Below are 25,681 nucleotides of genomic sequence, written 5' to 3'. Positions count from 1 at the left end.
GTAAACAAAGATCACAGTCATGTGAAACTGATGCCATTTGTGTGGGAATAACACAGATTAAGTGTCTTTACCTGACAGAAATCACAAAAAAGGTCCAGGCTGAAATCCAGCCAATCAGAAACATTTTCTGCCAGTCAATCATTTTGTATGTTTACAGTAGAAAAACTTTTCTCTCCGTATGCACCAGACACTTTACTTAAACTCTATCTTACTAAATATGGAAAACAATGTTTACTTGTGAATGAACCACACAATGGTGTTGCACTACTTGTTTTCATCAACCATAAATAGGCTATTTTTTACAATATCTTCCTCAATATTATTCTGTATTATGTAAAAGTACTTGTATAGTCTGTCTTAGGTTGTCTATAGTTATGCATTTATAGTACATGTATAGTTAGATTACCGCTGCCGTATGTTAGTTATGTATAGGTTTAATATAGCTCTTATGTCCAATGTTGTGTTCATTCTCACTATCCTTAGTTATCAGGGGTCACCACAGTGGAATGAACCACCAATTACTCTGACTTAAGTTATGATATGTTGTGAACATCCACTTACAATGTGGCGACAAACACTGTAAACAAAAATCAAAGCAATGTGAAACTGGTGCCATTTATGTGGGAATAACACAGGTTTAGGGCCCTATCGTACACCCGGCGTAATGTGGCGGAACGCGCGGAGCAATAGTCTTTTGCTACTTTCAGCTCGGTGCAAGGATCATTCACAGGCGTTCTGGTCTAAAAAAGCAGGCGTGTTTTGGCGCGTTGCTATTTTGAGTAAATAGTCTGTTCTTTTGACCAGAACAAAGTCTGTCTATTGTCTGGCGCAAAATGCGCCTGGCTTACACACTACAAACAAGATGTAGAGCAATACACAAACATCTTTACATATGAAAAAGATAGAATATATTAAGGATATATATAATAAGGATATATATAGGATATAAATATGAATGATCAAAATATTACAAAACATATTAATTTCTAGCCTACATGAATTTAAAAACCACTGCCTTACTTTCTTGATCTCGGGAGGCTTTTTCAGTTCATTCAATTAGCTTTTGTATAATATCATTATTAGCAGTATTATTTATTATATCCATATTTATATTTGTTTTATTAAAAACAAGCTTAGATTTGTCCACCTGTCAGGTTTTAGACCATATGGGACATAGCAGGTGTATTTGGAAATAACTCAGTATTTTGAACACACTTTGTTATTATTGTTCATTGATTCGTTTGCTGGAAATTAGAACTGAATTTAGAAATAGTTTTGAAATAAGTCTTTGCGCTTAACAAACAAAATTAATTATTTATAGCCTAATTGATGTCTTTGTGGTAAAGTTTCCCTATCCACGAGAGCAAGAGCGAAAGTGAACTTACTTTACATCATGTTAATAGCAAATGTGCTTATGACACGACACAGCTGGCTCTTAAAGGTAATGGGAGATGAGACTCTGATTGGTTTATTCCTAAAACACACCTATAACTCATTAAGAAAATAAGCTCAACCCTTTTAGACCATGCACCATGGCGCAAAGTGAAATTTTCCGTCCTTAAATTAGCAAAAATGCGTTCTGACACGCCCTGAAAGCGTTTGCGCCCTGCGCTTTGCGCTCTGCGTATGGACCGTCAAAATAGAGCACAAAGTGTCTATACCTGACAGAAATCACAAAATGTCCAGGCTGAAATCCAGCCAATCAGAAACATTGTCTGCCGGTCAATCATTTTGGGCTCTATTTTGACAATCCAGATGCAAAATCTGAAGTGCAGGGCGCAAAAGCATTATGGGAGTGTCAGAATTCACGTTTGCTATTTTAAGGTTGAAAAAAATCCGCTTTGCGCCGTGGCGCATGGTCTAACAGGGTTGTGCTTTTTCTCTTAATGAGTTACAGGTGTGCTTTGAGATTAACCAATCAGAGTCTCATCTCCCATTTCCTTTAAGAGTCAGTTGTGTCATGCCATAGCTCATTTGCTATATACATGGCGGACTTTGTAAGTGGAAAAACTGAACGCTTCACCAGCAAGAAAACAGTTAAACAGCATCTGCAGTGTGAGGATGAGAGATGAGCCTCCTCATTCTTTACTTTCAGTTTAACTCTCGTGGATAGGGAAACATATTGTAGACCCAGATATCCATCACTCTATACATAATTAGTTTTGTTTATTAAGCGCAAAGATTTGTTTCAAAACTATTTCTAAATTCAGTTCTATTTATATTTCCAGCAAACGAATAAAAGAACAATAATAACGAAATGTGGTCAAACAACTGAGTTATATCTAAATACACCTGCTATGCCCCATATGGTCTAAAACCTGACAGGTGGACAAATCTAAGCTTGTTTTTAATAAAACAAATATAAATATGCATTTAATAAATAATACTGCTAATAATTATAATTACATTTATAATTATATAATAACATTTATTTAATTATAATAACAAAAGTAAATTGTTATGAATAAACTTAAAAAGCCCCCCAAGATGAAGAAGACATGAAGGCTGTGGTTTTTATATTTATGTAGGCTAGAAAATAATATGTTTTGTAATATTTTAATCCTTTCATTCTTTTTCATTTGTAAAGATATTTGTGTTTTGCTGTACATCCTGTGTGTATTAAGCAATGTTTAAGCGAGAAGCACAGCTAACGTGCTCTGCGCTGGACTTTAGACCTCCTCTAAGCTGGTCTATTGAACAGTCTATTTTAGTTCCTCAAAATAGCAACGCGCCAGCAATGCGCCTCAACACGCCTCCTTTTTTAGACCAGAACGCCTATGGACGCACATGTCAGCGCAGATGCATGCTTGCGCTGAGCTGAAACTAGCAGACAACAATTGTGTCGCACCTTGCGCCACATTGCACCGGGTGTATGATAGGGCCACTTTAGGGCTACTTTAGAAACACTTTTCTCTGCACATTTTACAGTAATGATATACAATACTGAAAATACATATATACACTGTAAAAACAAAAAATAATAATTTTACGGTTTATTTCCGGCAGCTGGGGTGTATATATATATATATATATATATATATATATATATATATATATATATATATATATATATATATATATATATATATTAGGGTTGGGCATCTAAGCTATAATGCCGATCCGATACGCATCTCGATACAAAGAATACGATCCGATATATTAGCGATACATTTGTGACATATTGCGATGCGACACGATACGATTCACACCCATATCACGATACGATGCGATATTTCAGCACTAATTAGATCAAGTTTATGAGATGATGTGAAAGAGGATGCTGTGCCATTGAATGAGTTTGATTATTTATTAACCAAGCAAAACCAAGACTTTTTTTACAAACTGGCTTTTCTCTCAGAGCCAGAGTGTCAGTTTACAGTAGAGGGCCATTTTAGAACATATAGCACATATTATTTAAGTATTTTCAAGATAAACAGAATGTATAAGTGCAATATCAATTAAAAAAATATGTATATATTTGCACTCTTTCAACATAAATAAATTTAGCATTGCACAACAAGAATTGTGATTTAACTTTTCAACTATGAAAACAAGTTTTACAAAGATATTTTGCCACTGATTATTCAAAACTTAAGGTTGTAAACTAGCAGTGTTATGCTGCTTTGAAACATCACTGTCACTGTAAACAACAGGCTAATAAAAATATAACAAACCAGCAATCTTCTTGCTGTGAGGTGGTCAAACTACCCACTGTGCCACCGTGACACCCAATTATTTTTATCATTATTATTATTAATATTATTATTATTATAATTAAATAAAAATTAACAGGAGGAGGTGTTTAAAACCTTCGTTCTCCGTGACACTAGGCTGAATATCTTTGCAGATGAACAATGCAATAGCATTCGTTATTGGCGTAGAGCGAGCAGAACTGTTGCGCACGGAAAAAAAACTTGCAATGCTGTTCTCACCACTTTTGGAGCTGGTTGAAGCAGTGCGAAAGCCGGGGATGCAGAAACACTGGAAGATGCCTTCACAACAACACCGTGGCGCTGCTTCAAGTGAGATTTCAGATTAGTCGTACTGCCCGCGTATTTTACAGATGCGCGGCACATTTTGCAAATTGCATCTGTCCTGGCAAGTCGTCCATCCTTAAATCCATAATGTTGCTTGCCATACTTTAGATTTAAAACTCAGTGGGGAATACAATGTTTGTTTTGCTTCTCGCACTTTCTGAGGGCGCTCCACTAGCTTCATCCGCACACCTGATACACTGAGTTGTAGTGTGAGTGTACACATCCGCAAATCCGTTGCTAAGGCTTACTTTATGTAGGTCGATTAAATTATGCGCCAAAAACAGGTTGACAACACTTGTTAATAAATAAAAAATACATTCTATATTAAAAATATAAGCTGTATCTCGGAAAAATCGATGCATCTCGCAAAAACCGATGCATCTCGATTTGCTTCCAAAATTTCATTCATCCTCTGCTGCTCAACCGATTCACTCGCATCGTGCACGCGCATGACCGCGTATCGATACATATCGGTTAATCTTCCCATCCCTAATATATATATACATATATATATATATATATATATATATATATATATATATATATATATATATATATATATAAATATATATATATATATATATATATATATATATATATATATATATATATATATATATATATACATAATTTTTCTTTTTAAAAAAAATATTTTATTTATTTCTCTTATTTATTTATTTATTTTGGCCCACCCTAAATTTCCAAGCTAGAGCCAAGCCTGCTGTCAATTAACATTTTTTTCCAGTGTAGGCTGCTTGTTCAGTAATACAGAAACAGACATCATTTATTGTTTCCCTTTCCACATTCAACCACTCGTATAAAGTCTGTTCTTCAGTATTTCCCTTCATTATCATCGTTGATATCCGAAAGTGAACGTTGAGCTGGCTATCGTCTCTTCTCTAACGTAATTCGCAGCCAGATCCACAGAAAACCATTTGAGGTGTTAATTATGCTGAACAGCAAGCGCAAATGGCTTCCTAACCTAAACTGACACATTAAATCTTCTTATTGCAGTTCCCGACGACGTATTTGCGCCCACGTTCTTGTGGAAAGGTTCCTTCGAGTACAAAGGAGCGAAGCAGCCCATGACTTTGACAATCACTAGCTTTAACGCCACCACGGGGAAAGTCAATGCGACTTTAACTAACAGGCACTCAGAACTGCTGTTGTCAGGTAAGAGCCATAATGGCGGCGTTCGTGTCATAAACACTTCGATCACTGCATAAACCCGCTGTAAACAAAACCTCTGCTCTCTGTAATCTCAGCACTCAGATCAGGCCTAAAAATGTCACTTATTCTTAATACAAGATGCTCCTTTAGAGCTCCTGTAATTCTCCTGCACTTATAATACGCTGCTGTCAAAAGTTTGGAGTTGGGAATGTTTTTAAAAGATTCCTCTGCTCAACAAACCTACATGTTTTGTTAAAAAAAAAGTGAAGTAAAACAGTTTTAAATAAGTCCATAAACAAATTATAGGAGAAATAGGCAATCTTCTTGCTTTACAAGTATTATTGCTGTCGTTTTTATCAATCTAATGCATCTGTAGCATCTAACGCAAGCAATAGTGTATTGTGTTTTTTTTTAATGAAATACAATTTAAAAAATTGCTTATAAATGTAATAATCGCTTGAAATTGTCTTTTTTGGTGGAGATCCGGCAAATTTTAATGCATATTTAAATCATTTTCATTTTAAATTGTTATATTATTTAATTTACTAATACAAATTTTTTTTCTTATTTATAACTTCCACACTAGCCGAAAAATCAAGAATAAAAATTAAAAGTTGTGGAAATAGCTGTTTCCTCTTTTAATAATCTTTCATTTATATATATATATATATATATATATATATATATATATATATATATATATATATATATATATATATATATATATATATATATATATATATATATATATATTTATATATATAAATATATATATATATATATATATATATATATATATATATATATATATATATATATATATATATATATATATATATGCAGTTGACGTCAGAATTAGTAGCCCCGTTTGAATTTTTTTTTCTTTTTTAAATATTTCCCAAATGAGGTTTAACAGAGCAAGGAATTTTTTACAGTATGCCTGATAATATTTTTTTCTTCTGGACAAAGTCTTATGTGTTTTATTTCAGCTAGAATAAAAGAATAAAAAAAGAATAAAAAAAGTTAAAAAAAAATTTAAACACCATTTTAAAGTCAAAATTATTAGCCCCTTTAAGCAATACTTTTTTAATTTGTCTACAAAACAACCTGCCTATAGTTACCCTAATTAACCTAGTTAAGCCTTTAAATGTCACTTTAAGCTGTATAGAAGTGTCTTAAAAATATCTAGTCATATCTATATGTCTATCTATCTATCTATCTATCTATCTATCTATCTATCTATCTATCTATCTATCTATCTATCTATCTATCTATCTATCTATCTATCTATCTATCTATCTATCTATCTATCTATCTATATATCTGTCTGTCTGTCTGTCTGTCTGTCTGTCTGTCTGTCTGTCTATCTATCTATATTTATGCTTTCAGGATTTTTTTAATAAATTAAAAGTTCAAAACCATAGCATTTACAGTGCTCCACATAAATAAGTACGCCTTATATACATTTCTCAGTAAAGGGATATAAGGATATGTTACTGCAATTAAACAAAACAGTTTATATTTATTAAAATAAAATTTCAGTCACGAAACATCTTTAGAAGTAGAAAAATTATACAAGTGAAATATTGCAAAAATAAAAATTACAAACTACGAAATTTAAATGATGTTTTATATATATAAAATTCCATTTTCCTCTATTTAAATGTAATATTTTTCTCTAAAATATAAATTTGGATGTACTTGTTTTTGGACAGTAAGTTGGACAGTGTACGTATTTTTGGACTATTTAGAAAGTTTTTTGTTAGATTAGCTTTAGATTTGGCTCAGTACTGACTAATCTAATGTATATGCACAAATAGTATATTGTATAGCATCTTATAGAAAATAGCAATTTATTACTTGTGAGGGCTGTACTGTATATACTAAACACTATATTAAATAGAAATCTCCCTACTGTCATTTTTCATCCCCTTCATGCATTCCTGGTTAATAAAAGTACTTCTGTCTTTTAAAAAGAGTAACTTTAAAACAATTGTGTAGTTTTATATCAGAAAACACACTTTATGAAATCCATTGGATTAAAAAGCTTTTATGTATTGAAAAACCTGCATGGTGATCTCTGATTAGCATGAGAATTAAATAAAATGCATAAATCATCTAACATGTTTTCTCTTTTTATCAGGAACCTGAACACAAACCAAAAATATCTGATTATTCCTAGCAAGTCTGACAGCGGTCCAAAAACAGCAAACCCTCCAGTTGAGAGCAAATAAAAGCAAAACTGTGAAACTAATGTTATAAAGTGGATAATTCACACTCTGCCATCTAATTGCACGCAGTGAAGTAGCCAATATTTACACACCTGCCATCGCAAAGTCGAATTTTATATTGTTGTAAATGTAATAAATATTAATCCAAATACATTTGCATTAATGAGCAGGTGCTCACCATGAAGTGGCCACTAAATCAACGCAAGACACGTTTTAATGGTTTGTCTTCTGAACGCAGGTGTTTACAAGAGTAGAGACGCCCGTCTGACGCTGCGTCTGTATCACATGAAAACTCTGCTGAAGAACACCTACAGCAAGACCACAGAGGAGAGCATGATCATGGACGGCTTTGTAAGTTTCATTTAGGCTTTCTAACTTTAAAGTGTGCCTGTTATGCTAGTTTAACCCTCTGGGGTCTGAGGGTGTTTTGGGGCTCTGGAGAAGTTTTGACATGCACTGACATTTGTGTTGTTTTCAGTATCTTAAAAACATATAAATGGCTAAATTGTGATAACACTGTAAACAGCACAAGTCGGGCTACAATAATACCTAAGCAGCATGTTTGTATGTGTGGTTGTGTTTTTGAGAATGAAACGTTTATGCGTGGTTAGTGAAAAACTAAAATTTTGAAGTCACTGAAACAAGGCCGTGAAACACACAGAGAACATTTGTGCACAAGACATTCAAGAACTGGATCTGGTAGTCTAGTGTTTTTGCTTCAAAATGATGTTAGAATCATCTTGTTCACTTGCTCACAGAAAACAATATAATGAATTAAAATTTCTAAGTCACTTTTTAAGTGAAATTGGTTTTTGCGGGAAGGTGTGAACTATCATTTCTATGCAGTGAGTCACACCTGAGAAGACAAAGACCTGCATAATGAGCTGCATAATAAGCCATCAGGCTCGCGCCTCAGACGCTTGTAATAACAATGCCCCGTGGGCGTGGTCACATTAAAACTAATGAGATCAGACTGAGAAACTAGACATAGCGTTGGTTTCATACCGATTACTTTATCAAGCAATGTTTGTTTTCAACATGCATAGCTGCGTTTAAAAGTAGACACTTTAAGCTTTCTAGAAATACATGTCTCATATGTGTGCGTTTTGTATTCGCAGAGTTTTAGCGCATTTTACCGACGTGTTTCTAAAAGCAGATCACGGAGAGAAAAAAGACAGAATGCCTACACTTTTTGTTTTCCTTATTTTGCAAAAGCACACACGTTTGTTACGTGTGTACAAAACAAAAAGTAGACACATAACAGTTTCCATTGATGTATTGATCTTATCTGTACGATCAAAACTGAAAGTGTTATTTAAGTTCATTTCAGCAGTTTGACGCCACCACAGGTCAAAACGCGTATACGCGGTCTTCGACCCCAGAGGGTTAAAGGAGACCTGTTATGGAAAAATCACTTTTAGAAGGGGTTTACAGTGTGTGAATATCGCCAGCCTCGAATTGTTATTAGCCAGCTATTTTTTTGCAATCACGCTGTATGAGAACTGTCTGCAGAAACACTTTGATTGACAGTCTCCCTTTGTACGAGTCATCAGAGGGGGAAAGCCCCGCCCATTAGTGACCATCTCTTCCTCATTAGCATAAACATTGCTTATGAGGGCAAAATTATTAGTCCCCTTTAAGCTATATTTTTTCTCGACTGTCTACAGAACAAAGCATCGTTATACAAGAACTTGCATAATTACCCTAACCTGCCTAGTTAACCTAATAAACCTAGCTAAGCGTTTAAATGTCACTTTAAGCTGTATAGAAGTGTCTTGAAAAATATCTAGTCAAATATTATTTACTGTCATCATGACAAAGATAAAATAAATCAGTTATTAGAGATGAGTTATTAAAACTATCTGCTCTCTGTTAAACAGAAAAACATATACAGGGGGGCTAATAAATCAGGGGGGCTAATAATTCTGACTTCAACTGTGTGTCCACGTCTTGTACATTGAAGGAGGACTGGGAACGTTCCTTCATAGATATATACATTAGATGTCGCCTGGCCTGTTGTTGTCTATTGGACAGAATGCGTCAATAGCGCCGCCATCTTGGTACAGGGTAGCGTTTCTTTGAAATGAATGCGGGACCAAGGTACAGTGGAGGACTGTGGCCATCCAAAGCCAGAGATATACACATATACACATTTATCTGTGATCGGGAGTTTTCCTGGATGTTAGTATGTAATTTTTTCTTTTCTTATTACGAAAATTATAATTTTTCATCACTTTTCTACATTGATGGATCAGTGACCGCACGGGCATTTCTGACAAAAAGCTTGTGTTTGTTTGTACAGAAATGTACTATTCACCCTCCCTGTTAAATTTGATCTAATCATGTCCTGAAACACACCTCCTCTCCTGTTTTCACTTCTCATACTGACGGAGGGAGCGATTCGTTTGTGAATGAATCCCCCGAACGACTCTTTCACTTGTCGACAATAATACAAGTTTCTGGCAGCGCAGCATCTCGTTGTCATATTTCTTTTGCATTGTTTGCTGATTTTATTCAACAAAACTAGCATAAGTATAGTGTTTAGTGCGAGTTGGAGCTGCATTGCCTTATGGTGAATGCAGTAAGTGACCGATTATCATCAATAACGTTACCTGATTAGCACAAAAGTTCAGAACATACAAAAACAGAAAAACACTTAATATTACCTATACAATGTTCTGCCTTTGTGCTTTGTTTTCTTTGTTTGCTCGTTACTACACCCGTAGAAAGCGCTTAAGTCCAGCATCTTCACGTAATAACACTGTCTTGACTAGTGGGGTTGAATGACATTTGTCCTGGGAGCACTGTACCAATGTGGCAGCGCTATTGATGCATGCTCAGAGTCCCTTTGCGATATCTAGTGTATATATCTATGACATTCCTTGTTTTGGCCCTTCCCACATTCGAATCTAATTACAGCTGTCACTAACAGCATAAATAGGCCCCAGACAATCACACTGTCCTCATGTGTTTTGATTGAACCCTTTCTGCATTTCTAGGTTACTAATGATTGACGGAGCATTATTTTTTTTTTTGAAGGTGGTTTAATTATTGGTGTGAATATTTCAGTGATGGCTGGATATTGGTGGGAACACATCCCCTCCGTCTATGCCAAACCTACACCCTCGGTCAATATTAAGTGTGTTTTTCTTTAAAACAAGTTTAATAATCTACCAGTTGTGGAAGTAAAATAAACTTATATTAAAGCATGGTGGCTCAGTGGTTAGCACTGTTGCCTCACAGCAAGAAGATCGGTGCTTCAAGTCCCAGTTGGCATTTCTGTGTGGAGTTTGCATGTTCTCCTAGTGTTGGTGTGGGTTTCCTTCGAGTGCTCCGGTTTCCCTCACAAAGACATGTGGAATAGCTGAATTAAACAAGCTAAATTGGCCATTGTGTGTGTGTGTGTGTGTGTGTGTGTGTGTGTGTGTGTGTGTGTGTGTGTGTGTGTGTGCGTGTGTGTGTGTTTTTGTGACATATCAGGACACAAATCTGTATAATGACATGGGTATGACACAGGTATTACAAAAAGGAGGTGAAATATGAGGACATTGGTGACGTCCTCATTTCTCAAAAAGCTTATAAATCATACAGAATGAGTTTAATCAGAGAGTAAAGCTGCACACAGTCTCCTGTGATGGTTGGGTTTAGGGGTGGGGTGAGGGCAATATACGGCTTGGACAGTATAAAATGAACATAAACCTATGTAATGTCCCAACTTTTCACAAAAACAAACGCGCGTGTGTGTGCGTGTGTGTGTGTGTGTGTGTGTGTGTGTGTGTGTGTGTGTGTGTGTGTGTGTGTGTGTGTGTGTGTGTGTGTGTGTGTGTGTGTGTGTAAATGAGTGTGTGTGGGGGTTTCCCAGTAAGGGGTTGCAGCTGGAAGGGTATCCGCTGTGTAAAACATATGCTGGAATAGTCAGCGGTTCATTCCGCTGTGGTGACCTCTGAAATAGACAACCCGGGCTCATTGTGGAAACGTAGCCCCGCGGACGTTTCTGCGGGCCGCGATTTACGTCCCGGGAGGTACGTATTCGAGCGTTTTTTTGTTTTCGCGGATTTTTTCGCGGATTTTTTCGCGGTTTTGCCCGCGCCGTTCTCGCGCGAATAGCTGCCGGATTGAAAAAAAAAAAAGCAAAAGCGCTCGTCTTCGATTTCGACCGCGTTTTCGGATCCCGCCGCGTTCTCGCCCTCATTTTCCGGATTCCATTTTTCGTCTTACCTGATTTCCGGAACCCGCCGTTCCCCGGACTCAATCCCGGAGCTCCTGCTCGTCCTCCTCCTCCTCCTCCGGGGCCTCCGCTCCGCCGACGCAACGCTGTGAGCTAGGCGGACAAACTGATTGCGTCAGTAAGCCCTCCACTCGGAGGCGAGCCTTCGGCCGGCGAGCGCGAAGAGGAGGGGCGGAGCGGCGCCACACCGCCCCGCAGCGTTCGCTCGAAAAAAACCAAACGAGGCCTTTACGTACCTCCGGCCACGTAAATCGCGGTCTCCAGAAACGTCCGCGGGGCTACGCTTCCACAATGAGCTTGGGTTGGAAATAGAGACTAAGCCAAAGGAAAATGAATGAACTAGTTAATATTGCTCACCCCATTGGCAGATTATTCATGCAGATTTTATCCTTGTTTAAAAAATCACATAATTTTGACTTATTAATTCTGAAAATAAAACAAGTTTTACTTGCTTTATGATTTAAAATGCTTCTTAAAGAATTTTTAGATATTCAAAGAATTTACTAGAAGTAAGAAGAGCAAGAAGAGCATTTTTTCTTGCAGTGATCATGTGATAAAACTAGGCAGTGATGGGACTGTATTAATGGAAATCAAATTATACACCAAACAAATTATGCACCAAAAATACATAAATAAAATAATAAAGCATGTCATAACTTATCTGAAATGTTGCTTTGCTCATTGCAATATCCCTCAGCCAAAGTCCATAATCACAGTGGTTCAGTATAATTACCTTCAGAACTGTCTTGGCTTTTCCGATTGCAGCAAACTCTTTTTTTGATATCTGGCTCCAGTTTATCAGGAATTTTGTTCTCTTTGACTCATTGGATGAAAACTATGCCTTATTTGCAAACGTTTTATGCAATAATCCAGTTTTGTGTATAAATCTAATTCACATCTTTGGATGGAAACATAACTATTGGTTGTATTTGCTGTAGGTTAAGTGCAGAACAGATATCTTCCCTGTGCAGTAATATCATGGTGTATATATCTGCCTATTATTAAACTTGGCAGTGTAAGAGAAGCTGTATTCTGAGAGCAATAGACTTCATCACAATGCGATATTGCACAGAACATCTGCTGTATTGAGAAGAATATGAGAGAACATGATGTTCATGTCTTGTTGTTCTTCTCCTCGAGGTCTCTGCTGACCATGAAGGAAACACATACTTGTTTCAAGGCTTTATACAAGGTAGAGACTACGGCCCATTTGGACTACAGAGACAAGGTACGCTACATGTCGACAATGCAAGTAGTGAGTAAAGACTAATTGTGTTTATATATATATATATATATATATATATATATATATATATATATATATAGGACGTAGGACAACACTGCAGAAATGACTGTTTGACACAATGAATTGTAGTCAGTATAAAGTGTTTATAGCAGTGTAAATTTATTTTCCTCTCAAAATAACTACAAATACAGCCAATAATAGCTGAACCCCTGGCAATAAAAGTGAGTATTTATTTATTTATATATGTATATATCACCAGGTTACACTTACATTTAGTGACGGTCTGAAAACATGGACGGTGTCATCATTATATTGTTAATTTAATATACAAATCTCATTATAGACACTAAGCAACAGCTATAATTTACATTTAATGGAAAGTCAGTACTATTCATTTAAATCACCTCTTTGAGATAATTGTCTTAAACACGTAGTTTGCAATGTAAAACTGAACATATGTAATTCACTATGGCATCATATTAAGTTTAATAAAAGAATAGCATAATTGTTAATTGGTCATTATTTTCATTATGGACACTTGGCAACAGTTAAAAACCACATGTAATCATATTGTCAACACTCTCACACAATGTCTTACATAATAAATTGCATAATTTACACTGTAACAAAATAGCCTGAAAGAACTCGTTGCCCTTTCTGGGCAGCATTTAATAAAAATAAAAAAAATCTGTGGATTTATGCTAAATAATTTTAAGAATATCAAAACGAATAACTTTTTAACTTTTAAATTAATGATCTATTTAAAAACAGTGAATATTAAATTACAAACTGTACATAAATCATATAAACACACTGTTAAAAAGATATTATTTTCCTTTTCATTATTATTTATATTATTAAAAATTGTATTTAATTTTATTATATTATATTATATTATATTATATTATATTATATTATATTATATTATATTATATTATTCGCATTATATCCGCATGGTTGTCTAAATTAATGTCCTGTAAGTGTTTTATAACGAACGTGCACAGATTTTTAATGGATATGAATAGTAGATCAATTGATGTATAGCAGTCAGTCCAATTCAAAGTAGAAGCAATTTTTTGTCCATCCTATGTGTTGTCCAGTCAGGTTAATTTATTGAAGAAAAGGCCCAAATACTCAGCAGTTGTAAAGAATAACTGAACTAAAGATTTCAGGAGCTTTGAATTTGTGTGTGTGCATGCGTGCGTGCGTGCGTGTGTGCGTGCATGTGTGTTTAAAAATAAATATCATATAAAATATATTATATCATATATATTATATATATACTCAATTATGGGCAAACAATCTAACCCGCAGATTTTGTGTGGGCATACAAATAAGTCACTGCCTCTTTAGATTTCTCTGTTTGAGAGTCTAATTTTACATGAATAGTTAATGTTACCTTGACTATTGCCTCAGTTTTTGCTCATGACAATTTCCTGTCATACAGGTCTGAACGTTCTGGAGCCCACCAGGAGCCCTGAGATCCCACCCAGAACCAACAGCAGCTCTGTGGCCATCGCGATTCTTGTGCCTTTCTTTGCCCTCATTTTTGCAGGCTTTGGCTTTTATCTTTATAAACAGAGGTAGGTGCAATCTCAAAGGACAACGATTGTCAACGTGCACCTTGATGTCAAAACCACATCAGTTTGGCATTGAACATTGTCAAAACTGCAAACCGATTTGATGTCAGACCTTGACTTCTGTTTAACATCCATACATTGATGCTCTTTTGAGCACCAAAATATCAACACAAAAAGTATTACATTTTAAAATTAATTCCTTATATTCATATATAAGTTTTCTGCATATTCAAAAGTGTATTACATATTTTTCATGGACCACCTTTAAAAAAAATAAAACATCTAAATTATTTATTCAGTTTTTCTTCAGCTTAGTGCCCTATTAATCAGGGGCCGCCACAGCGGAATGAACCGCCAACTATTCTGGCATATGTTTTACACATCGCACACTCTTCAAGTCTCAACTTAGTACTGGGAAACATTCTCATACTTTCTCACATTCACACTCACTCATACACTACTGCCAATTCAGTTCCTCCAGTTCACCTATAGCGCATACCTCAAACCAGCGACCTACTTGCTGTGAGGCGACAGTGCTAACCACTGAGCCACCGTGCAGCCAAAGCTTAAATTACAAATTTACACTGGATTTTGCATCTCCACAATGCATGTAATTTACCTTGATGTTGAAAAGACAACTCCATCCAAAGACGCAAATTAAATGTATGCGCAAAACTGGAATAATCGCATAAAAGACGTGCGAATAAAGCAGTATTTCCATTCAATTAGTCAAAGAGAACAAAATCGTCACTTCCTGAACAACTGGCGCTAAATATCAACAGTAAAAACGTTATTTGCTGTGGTAGGAGAAGCTGCCTGAATTTTTTCTTTATTTAATAAATGACTTTCGCCTCAGAAGACAAATGGCATAATGCAATGAATGCGTGGTGAAGACTTGAGACGCGGAGCACTGACACTTAAGACAATTTTGGAGGTAATTAATATCGTCCAACTGTTCACATATTTGGGCTCCTCCATCACCGATAACCTCTCCCTGGATGCTGAGCTCAACAGGATTATCCTGAGTGTGGAGAAACCATAAACTGACAACCGCAACAAAGATGGCAGCATAGGCGTTGCTAGGCCTTTTTTAGGGGGGCTGTTTCTACTCAACTTTTGAGATTAGCTCATAAACTGTACACTAATTTATCGCCTCAGTCCCCTTTAAATTTGATATGAAAACAGCAGCAGAATTTGGCTCCCCCCAGTTTTTTGTATTGGTTTTCAGCAAACCACAGCCTTGCTGAGCGAGAGAACAAGGTGTGTTTATCGATAGCTTCAGCAATCGGGTTTGCCATCTACTGTTTCCTCTGTGCTCACCTCCTCCAGCGAAAATGTAACTGTTAACGAACATTTCGCTGTTTTTATTTCAAATGAACTACGAATATAAAACACATCACAGTGCATGTAGCATTAACTAGTCTACGCCATACAGTCATGCACAGAAAATATTAAACACAGAGACAGAAGCACTTAGTGAATGTACTCATTTTAACTGTCAGGGTCACTAACAGAGATAAATTAGAAACATCATGTGTTGTCTTACATTATTATTTATTATTATAATTCAGGTTGTTAAATGTGTGAATTAGCCTGTGGGTTTAAAAAAATATTTGTATTTATGCCAGTTTTATTTATCTAATACATGAAAACTTTTATATATTTAATAATATTTATTTAAATATATATATTAATTTAATACACTGTACTACAGTAAACAGGTTTGTTGAGCCTATTTGGCTCATTCAGAAATTGCTATGCCTGTCTATACAACAGAGTGCTAGTGTAGCATACAACCTTACCATATTAGTCAAACATTTTTAAATAATATTATTAAATTATCACTTGTAAATGTAAATGTTTACCTCATAAGGAGCTGAGCCCCCCTAAAATGAATGTCCTAAAATCTCCCCTGGATGGCAGTGTACAACGCTTGCATCATCAGCACTCTACAGTACGGGAGTGAGCCATGGACTAACTATGCAAGACAAGAGAGGAGACTGAACACCTTCCACCTACGAGGTCTGCGCCGCATTCTGGGCATTACCTGGCAGGACGAAGTCTTCAACATCAAAGTTCTGACTCGAGCCGGCCTTTCCATCATGTATACCATGCTTCAACAACGTCGCCTACGCTGGCTTACCCATGTACACCTAATGGAGGATGAGAGAATCCCAAAGGACATCCTCTACGGAGAACTGTCATCTAGGAAGAATACCACAGGACGCCCAATTCTGCGATTTAAAGACGTCGTGAAAAGGGACATGAAAGCCCTCGACATGAACACATAAGCTGCGTCCCAAATCGCATACTTATGCACTATTCTACGGCATTTTGTAGTATAAATAGTGTAAGTAGTGTGTTCACACTGAAAACTCTAAAAAAATAAATAAATAAGTGCACTTCAATTACCCGGATGATGCACTCATTCAGCCGCTAAAATGAAGTGTGGAATGATGGACACTTTACAGACTCAACGACCGCAGGTTTGCTTACGTAGCAGAAGGGGCGGAGCTATCGAGCACACATGTTGGATAACTTTATTTATTTTAGATGGTGAAAGTAAAATTCTCCTACAAGAGTGATTATAGCGCCTCTCGATGGTGAATGCAGTTACACTCACGGCAGGTATTATTTGATAATACGGTCGATTATTTCACTGATTTGGCGACCGTCAAACGTCATTAGGGAAACGGTTTGAATTAGTAGAATTAGTAAAAAACCATTAGTGTGCCATTTGGGACGACACTACATACATATACTATACTGTTGAGTGTGTAAGTGCATGTGTGCATAGTGTATACTGTGCCATTTGGAACGTAGCTATAGTCCTGGGAAGACCTCGCAGCAGACCGCCTAAAATGGAGGTGCACCCAGACCAAAGAGCTAAAGTCAGGTGAGAAGAAAATGATGCGTGCGTCGGAGGATAAGCGAGTTTGCTGAAAGGTGCAGAACGTCAGCCAGGGAGCCACCTATCAATGCGACTGCTGCGGTAAAGAATGCCTCTCCTTTATTGGTCTCTTCAGCCACCAACGATGCTGTCTCAGACAATCAGTCATGGCTCAAGATGAGAATTAGGATACGTCATCCATGATCAACACTGACCGACGGAGACCTACTACTAATAACCTATGTCAGGGGTAACACATTACAAGTTATGCAAGTTACATATTAATATTACTTTTCTAAGTAACGAGTAAAGTAACGCATTACTTTTAAATAATAAGTAATAACATCTGAGTTGCGTTTCTAAAAAAAGGTAGTGGCGCAGTGGGTCGCCTCTCAGCAAGAAGCCGTTTCTGTGTGGAGTTTGCATGTTCTCCCTGCGTTCACGTGCTCTGGGTGCTCCGGTTTCCCCCAAAGACATGTGGTACAGGTGAATTGGGTAGGCTAAATTGTCTGTAGTGTATGAGTGTGTGTGTGAATGAGTGTTTGTGGATGTTTCCCAGAGATGAGTTGCAGCTGGAAGGGCATCCGCTGCATAAAAACTTGTTGGATAAGTTGGTGGTTCATTCCGCTGTGGCGACCCCGGATTAATAAAGGCACTAAGCTGAAAAGAAAATGAATGAATGATAATTAGCTTTTATAAAAAAATTTATTAAATTTACTTAAATTATTAATAATAATAATAAAAATATATTTAATTAAATTAAAAATGAATCCCGCACTCATTGAGGATTGCGCTATCCACAGGAACATACAGAAATAAAGATGGCAGAGTCTTACATTTCTGCAATGGAAGCATTCGCATTATTCTGAATGCATCGAAGAAAAAGAAAGGTTTTTTTTTTCTGAGTAAAATCAAGGTTATACAGTGTGTTGGTGTATTGTTAATTGCAGAGCTCCATTATTTTAAAAAAATGAGGGGGAAAAAATTCTAAAAGAGATCAAGTCTCAGCAAGGTATGAAAAAGTAACACGAAAGTAACTCAAAAGTAACGCATTAGTTACCATAAAAAGTAATGCAACTACTTACTTTTTGGGGGAGTAGCTCAATTTTGTAATGCACTACTTTCTAAAGTAACTTTCACCAACACTGATAATAACACTAATACTGGCATGGTTAAGGTGTTTTAGAATGACCGAAACAACATTTCAGCTGTTTTAAAATGTGCTTATCTTAATGCATTAAGATGCCTACTAGTTTAAAAGGTTTAGATTTAAAGAAGATAGCAAAATGAGAACTTTTCTGTCACAAACTATTGTAACATAATTTGCGAACAGATTCAATACAAAAATGGAGAAAAAAGCGCTCTTTAAGTAATAGCTGTTAATCTGCGCCTGCTTATTTTTTCTTGGTCATTGCGCCTTTGCTATGTGCTGTGTAAATGCAGACAATCGGATACGAGTCACTTTTAAAAGATGATGTAGGCAGGTCATCAAAAAAAATTGGATACAGTCACAAAATCGGAATTGACCGTCAAGATCTGCAGCGTAAAATCCAGCCTTGGACATCAAGGTGGAGAACTGCCATTAAATCAGTTTGCATTTTTGACATTTTTTTTTATGTCGTTTTGAAATTGAAGGTGCCCGCTAGGTTGTGATTTCTAATGCCTGATGTGTTTTTCTTCTGATTTGATGGCAGGAAGTCTGATAAAGCAGAGTACAGCGGCTGCTCTGTGCATGAAAACAACAACGGTCAGGCTACATTCGAGAACCCCATGTACAACACCAACTCCAAATCCATCGAGGGAAAGGTTGTCCGCTTCGATCCCAATCTCAACACGGTTTGCACAATGGTGTGAGGGTTCCCCGCAGTTTGAACTGTCACTTTTACTTTGGTATATACAGTTTAAGTCAGAATGAGTCGCCCTCCTCTGAATCCCTTTAAATATTTCCCAAATGATGTTTAATAGAGCAAGAAATTTTCACAGTATTTCCGATAAAATTTTTTCTTCTGGAGAAAGTCTTATTTGTTTTATTTTGGCTAGAATTAAACAGTTTTTATTTGTTTTTAAAGCTTTTTATGGTCAATATTATTAGCCACCTTAAACAATATTTGTTTTCGGTTGTCTACAAATAAACCATTGTTATGTAAAGATTTTCCTAATTAATCTAACTTGACTAATTAACCTAGTTAAGCTTTTATTGTGACTTTAAGCTGAATACTAGTGTCTTGAAAAATGTCTTGTAAAATATTATGTACTGTCATCATGGAAAAAGAAATCAGCTATTAGAAAATAATTATGTTTAGAAATGTGTTTCTTCTTTCTGTTGAACAGAATTTGGGGGGGAATATTCAGGGGGGCTATTTATTAAGGAGGGCTAATAATTCTGACTTCAACTGTATGTTGTTTTAGTCTCTTTGAGGCAACTTGAAAGCACAGTTTGGGGTGCAGTTCTCTCAACGCAGCTCAAGGCTATGCGCGGATTTGCAGGAAAACATCCGTTTCTTCACTGTTCGAGTGGAGAATTATATATTATATACATCTCACTCTGAGAGTGTTGATTTTGTATTTAAAAGCAGAGAAAAAGATAAAAAGGTATATATAAATATATATATATATATATGTTGTTGGGTTGTTTTTTTTCTCAAATTCTTTTAAGCCATTCCAAGGGCGTTCACACATACAGCGATTTCGAGAGTTGAGAAATATTTGAAGTGCTCTATTAAGCTATTATTTACCTTTCATGCGGTGTATAATGTCGCTGTTTGTGAATGTAAAACGTCTGCAGGGTTTCAAAGATCAAAGTACAGATAAATGGAGCTTTTTGTTTCTTTAAAGCGAGAAGTGAGAGTCCTCAGTCATCCAGTGTTATTTCCTGCGCAAATCTGTGTAAGTTTGTAACCAATTTCCATAATGACTGTTTACGGTTTTCATTGGCTCCAGCTGAGCCTGTAGGAGTTTGTTTGAGATGTCGACATTAACACAATGTTTTCAAAGCAAATCCACTTTTGAAGGATGAACACTGACATTAATATGTAAAATTGTTCCCACTTTATATTAAGTGTCCTTAACTACTATGTACTTACATTAGAAAAATAAATAGAATGTACTTACTGTGTTTATAATGTCTTTGAGAACACTTGTGGAGCTTTTGAGTTGGGATAGAGGTTGGGTTAGGGACAGGTTTGGTGGCATGGGTAGGTTTAAGGGTGGGTTAAGGTGTAGGGGATGGTCAACAGTATATTTACAAATCTAATTACAAAAGTTAATTACAGATGTAATTACATATATTTTTAATCAAGCATAAGTACACAATAAGTACATTGTAACAAACTATTAATTCCTATGTAAGTACATATTAGTTAAGGCCACTTAATATAAAGTGGGACCGTAAAATTGATGCCGTTGTTACTGTTTGTATCTGAGAATGAGCTGCAATTCTGATTTGGTTGTGGGTATTTGGTTTAGACTGATCACAACAGACTGAGGGTACATTTACATGATAGCAATGTAGCCAAAAATGGAAAAGTTTCACATTTACTTCACGTTTTCAAAACAAAATCCATGTTTACACATGCACGAAAATGGCCAAAAATGCTGTTTTTTGTACGTCAGGCCAGTATATAGACCATCTCAATGTGTTAATGTCATTGGCCCATGAACGTTTCCTGCTTGATATCAAACTATTTTCGCAACAAGAGGCAATTCAATTATATCTTAATGTTAAAACAGCTGTCGTAACATTATTTATCAATAGGTGGACCATGTTGGATTCTCAAAAGCTATGGCAAAACTAGGGCTGCACGGTATTGGAAAACATCTGACATTGCGATATTTTGTAGTTCTGCGATATAGAAGTTTACATGCACTCTTATTAAAGTAACATAACCATTTTTTAAAATGTCTGAGGATAAATTATACTAAACGTTTACTATTTTAGGTCCGCTAGGATTACCTTAATGATTTACATTTGCTAAATGCCAGAATAATGAGAGATTTATTTTGAGAATTTTTATTAATTTCTCGACAGTCAAAAGTTTACACACATTTCCTTGGTATTTTTTTAGCTTTGCTTTTAAACTGTATAACTTTGGTCACTTTTTTACAAGCTTCTCACAATAGTTTGAAGGATTTTGGCCAATTTTCTCCTGACAGAACTGGTGTAATTGAGTCAGATTTGTTAGCTGTCTTGCCCGCACAAGCTTTTTCAACTCCCCCCACAAATTTTCTATAGGATTGAGATCAGGGCTTTGTGATGGCCACTCCAAAACATTCACTCTGTTGTCCTTAAAGCACATTTTAACTAATTTGGCAGTCTGCTTAGGGTCATGATCTGTTTGGAAGACCCATTTGTGGCTAAGTTTTAATTTCCTGGCTGATGTATTAAGATGTTGCTTCAGTATTTCTACATAATGTTCTTTCTTCATGATGCCATCTATGATGTGAAGTGGACCAGTTCCTCCTGCACCCACAACATGATGCTGCCGCCCCCATACTTCACAGTTGGGATGGTGTTCCTAGGTTTGTAAGCTTTCCCTTTTGTCCTCCAAATGTAACACTGGTCATTATGGCCAAACAGTTCAATCTTAGTTCCATCAGACCACAGGACATGTCTCCAACAATTATTATCTTTCCCAGTGTAATTTAGCAAATTGTAATCTGGCTTTTTTTGTTGATTCTGGCTTGTTGATATTTCCATGTTGTCACACAAGGAAGCAGCGTGTTTGAGGTTTTCCTTAAATACTATTCTACAGCTGTGCCTCTAAATAACTCAAATGTTGTCAATTAGCCAATCAGAAACTTCTAAAACCTTGACATCATCATCTGAGCTTTTTTAGAACCATAATAATCTTATTGTATGTAAACTTGACTTTCAAGAAAAGTTATAACAATTTCTCAAAAAATATCTCTCTCATTATTCTGCTTTTTGCATAACAGAAACAAATTTGATAATTCTAACTTACCTAAAAGAGCAAAAGTTATTTCATATTATGACTTAAAGAGATTTTTTTGCAAAGAATTCCTTTTAGATTGATTGGGGGTGATTTTTTTTGTCAGTGATTCTCGAATAATATAGAATAAATAAATTACAAGCATAGCTAAATACAGTATAGCAAAGATAAATAGTTTTTAGGAGAGTCCAACAGTATTCAGGTTACAGATGGTGAATAATCAGTACTGCATAGTCTTCATCGTACATTATGTGATCTTTATTAAAGTTACAAACATTTTAATTTCTTGTGGCCGGATGTTTTAAACTCTGAAATATTAAAATGTTCACATAGTCATAGGTCTTGAAGGGATAGTTCATCCATAAATGAAAATGTACTCACTATTTAGTCACCCTTAACTTGTTTCAAACGTTTATGAGTTACTAAAATATCTTCTTTTTGTGCCCAACATAAATCAGAAACTCACAAACGTTTGAAACAAGTGAAGTGTGAAATTAAAATAGTGAGTAACGTTCAATTTTTGGGTTTAAAATACATGCAGACGATTGCAAACTTTGCTTTTATTATAATCAATAATCCCAACTCAACATTGCATTTCCTGCGATGTGATTATTCCAGATGAACACGTTGTGATATGGGTGCTAAAACGTTATATATAGTTTAGGTTTATAGTTTTTTGGCTGAATACTTTGTCATGTAAATGGCTTCTGAGCCTTATGACCAATCAGAGCAGAGTTGGCTCTTTAGAAAGGCGGAGTTTAGAGACGAGGGGTTTTAAATTGTCAGATTACATATGTCACAATTAACCACGCCCCTCCAACTGTCAGTTTTGACAACAAACAGAAATGGTAAGGAGGAGATGAATGTTAGGTTGTAATAATTCTCCCCAACCCCCTTTCCTGATCTTTCTAAATGAAATGCCTACTTTATTACATCCAATCAGCTCGCAGTAAAAAAACAACCCACTGTTTTCCCATTTTAATATCCCTAAGAACTGCGTCACAATATAAAACAAAAAAACTAAACAACTTTCAGTTCATTTGGACTTTAAAGTGGTTCAATTAAGTCAATATTTAAGTACTACAGTACTTAAGAGTTTACTTACAGCTGCGCACATTCTCCCATCAAGTTTTTTTTTTATAGATGTCAACTCTTTGTGGGAAGTGACCTAAGCACATTTCCGCCCTCAATTCTGTGCACCTGTTTATAAATGAGACCCCTGATCCTTAAACCAACCATTTCACTCTCAAAAAACAATTTGCAACTTCAAAAATGGCGCAATAGAGGCACTTAATACTATTCAACGCAATGACATATCAGGAACCAAGACATTAGATCTGATAACACGATCCATCTCTTGTCAGACACCGTAGCTAAAATGGAGAAGTTAATGTTCTGTATGATTTCTGCTCTCCAAAAAAAAATGACGCATGAAGAACCTTGTCAGAAATCATGAGCATTTACAGTTCGTTCATGCATTTATAATTGTTCATTTAGATGCTTAATTGCCGCCATGATTTATAGCCAAACTCTTTCCTCAGCAGAATGCTCATTTTTAGCGGATTGTTTGTCAGGAAAGCGTACTTTTGGTTGAGTTTGATAAGCAATTTGCTGTATATGTGAATGGCCCTTCAGACTGTGCACATTTTATCATCATCATCATCATCACAGTGTGCTTAAACCATTCAAACCTCCTGCTGATCCAGAGCATGAGCGTTCATATTGGATGTGGCTCATCGTTTGTGCATTCAACAGGTTTTATTTTTTTGTTTAGTTTTTCATTTTAGAAATGATTGCTGTGACGCATTGCTTCACACTGTTACAATAAGGTTGTATTAGTTAATGCATTTACTAACATTAACTAACATGAATAAGTGCTGTGATCAATGTATTGTTCAGTGTTTGGTCGAGTTAGTTAATGAAAATACAGTTGTTTGTTGTTAGTCCATGATGATTCAACTAATGTTAAGTTTGGATTTTGAGAAGGGATTAGCAAATGCTGAACTATGATTATGATCTACAAGTTCATGTTAGTAAATACATAAACTAATGAAGCCTTATTGTAAAATGTGAGCCTTTCAACTGTGGGTATTTTAAAGGTGAAGTTTGTACTGTGTATATATTACATGCACAGAAAAAATTATTCATTGAATTTACTCTTACTTTTTTTTTTTTTATGAAGGTGCTGTATGTAAGTTTTTGACTCTACTAAAGCATACAAATACCATAATATGTTTGCAGATATTAGAGAAACATGCTAAGTAAACATTCTTGTTCAGCTTTGAAAATGTGCGTCACGTGCCGGAATGGCTGTCTTTGTTTTGGTTCTTTGGTCCCACCCACTGACAGTTTAGCCAATTATATTTTAGCACCCTGGGTTGCCTTCATGAAAAACAGAGTATTTGATTCATTCAGTCAGGAAAGCTCTCAGAGTATGTGTCTGTGACTGAAATGCGACCTCCGGTGCACAGAAGCAGACTCCGAAATGAGACGCAGATTCAGAGTTCCACTTGAGGTTATTAATTAGCAAATAATATAAATATTAAAAATGCAAACATTAGCTAAGCAGGTTACATTATAACCACGAGTCTTAACAACAAGCTACGTGACGAGATTTGCAGTGATAAGCAATGTGTCTGTTTGCACCAGACAAAATACGACAGAAATGTAAATACAGCCATTCAGAAGCACAGAATAGTGCACTTACTGCACTTCAATGAAATGGTAAGGTTTATAATCGAATTAATACATATTAAACATAATGAATATTATTAAATGTAGATGATGAATCACTGATATGTGTTGGCTTGTATTATTTCACAGTTCTAAAGTTCAATATAAAACGTTTTATTTTATTTTTAAGATTTGAGGTGAACTATCTGCGGCTGCTTTTAGTAGTTTGGCAATAAATGTCGTGTAAAATGGCATTCAAACTCGCATTATTAGCATTTAACACTGAATAAAGCACAGGTGAGGTGTACCTGAGGGGATCACTGTCATTTTCTGTTGTTCAGCTGCAAGAAATAGAAGCTGTTTCTTAAAATATAAATGTCAGGTGTTGGTTAAAAGGATAAAAACTCATTTTAATATGGAAAATATTCTTCAACTGTGTGCCATTGCTTTTATAGAACACTACTAAAAATCAGACTTTAGGCTCAAAAGTCAGGCACACTTCTGTTGATGTCGTCAATCGTACAACCTGCGCTTGCATTTGTTTTGAACCAGTCGTGCAATACCTAGTTCAACCACTGGGTGTCAAACTTACATACTGCCCCTTTAAGGTAAGTGGTTGCAAACAATTTAAGAGAAAAAAAAGAGTAAATTCAATGAATCATTTCAGCTGATTGCCT

At 35.8% G+C, this 25,681-nt stretch overlaps 1 protein-coding gene across 3 annotated transcripts in view; it reads left to right on the top strand.

The window, feature by feature from the left end:
• The window catches only part of csmd3a (CUB and Sushi multiple domains 3a), a 647,261-nt gene extending 627,279 nt beyond the window's left edge, over positions 1–19,982 (top strand). For all 3 annotated transcript variants that reach the window (XM_087287879.1, XM_087287878.1, XM_087287880.1), the window contains 5 exons: positions 5,052–5,210; positions 7,677–7,789; positions 12,807–12,894; positions 14,360–14,495; positions 19,077–19,982. In XM_087287879.1, the coding sequence (XP_087144005.1) occupies positions 5,052–5,210; positions 7,677–7,789; positions 12,807–12,894; positions 14,360–14,495; positions 19,077–19,236 (656 nt within the window). In that variant the 3' untranslated portion in view covers positions 19,237–19,982. The remainder of the gene's footprint in view (positions 1–5,051; positions 5,211–7,676; positions 7,790–12,806; positions 12,895–14,359; positions 14,496–19,076) is intronic.
• Positions 19,983–25,681: the final 5,699 nt, after the last annotated feature.

This window comes from Danio rerio, chromosome 16, assembly GCF_052040795.2.
Source record: "Danio rerio strain M-AB ecotype USA chromosome 16, GRCz13ab, whole genome shotgun sequence".
Taxonomy (NCBI): domain Eukaryota; kingdom Metazoa; phylum Chordata; class Actinopteri; order Cypriniformes; family Danionidae; genus Danio; species Danio rerio.
The sequence above is the reverse complement of the archived record's forward strand: the minus strand, read 5'-3'. Positions and strand labels throughout refer to the sequence as shown.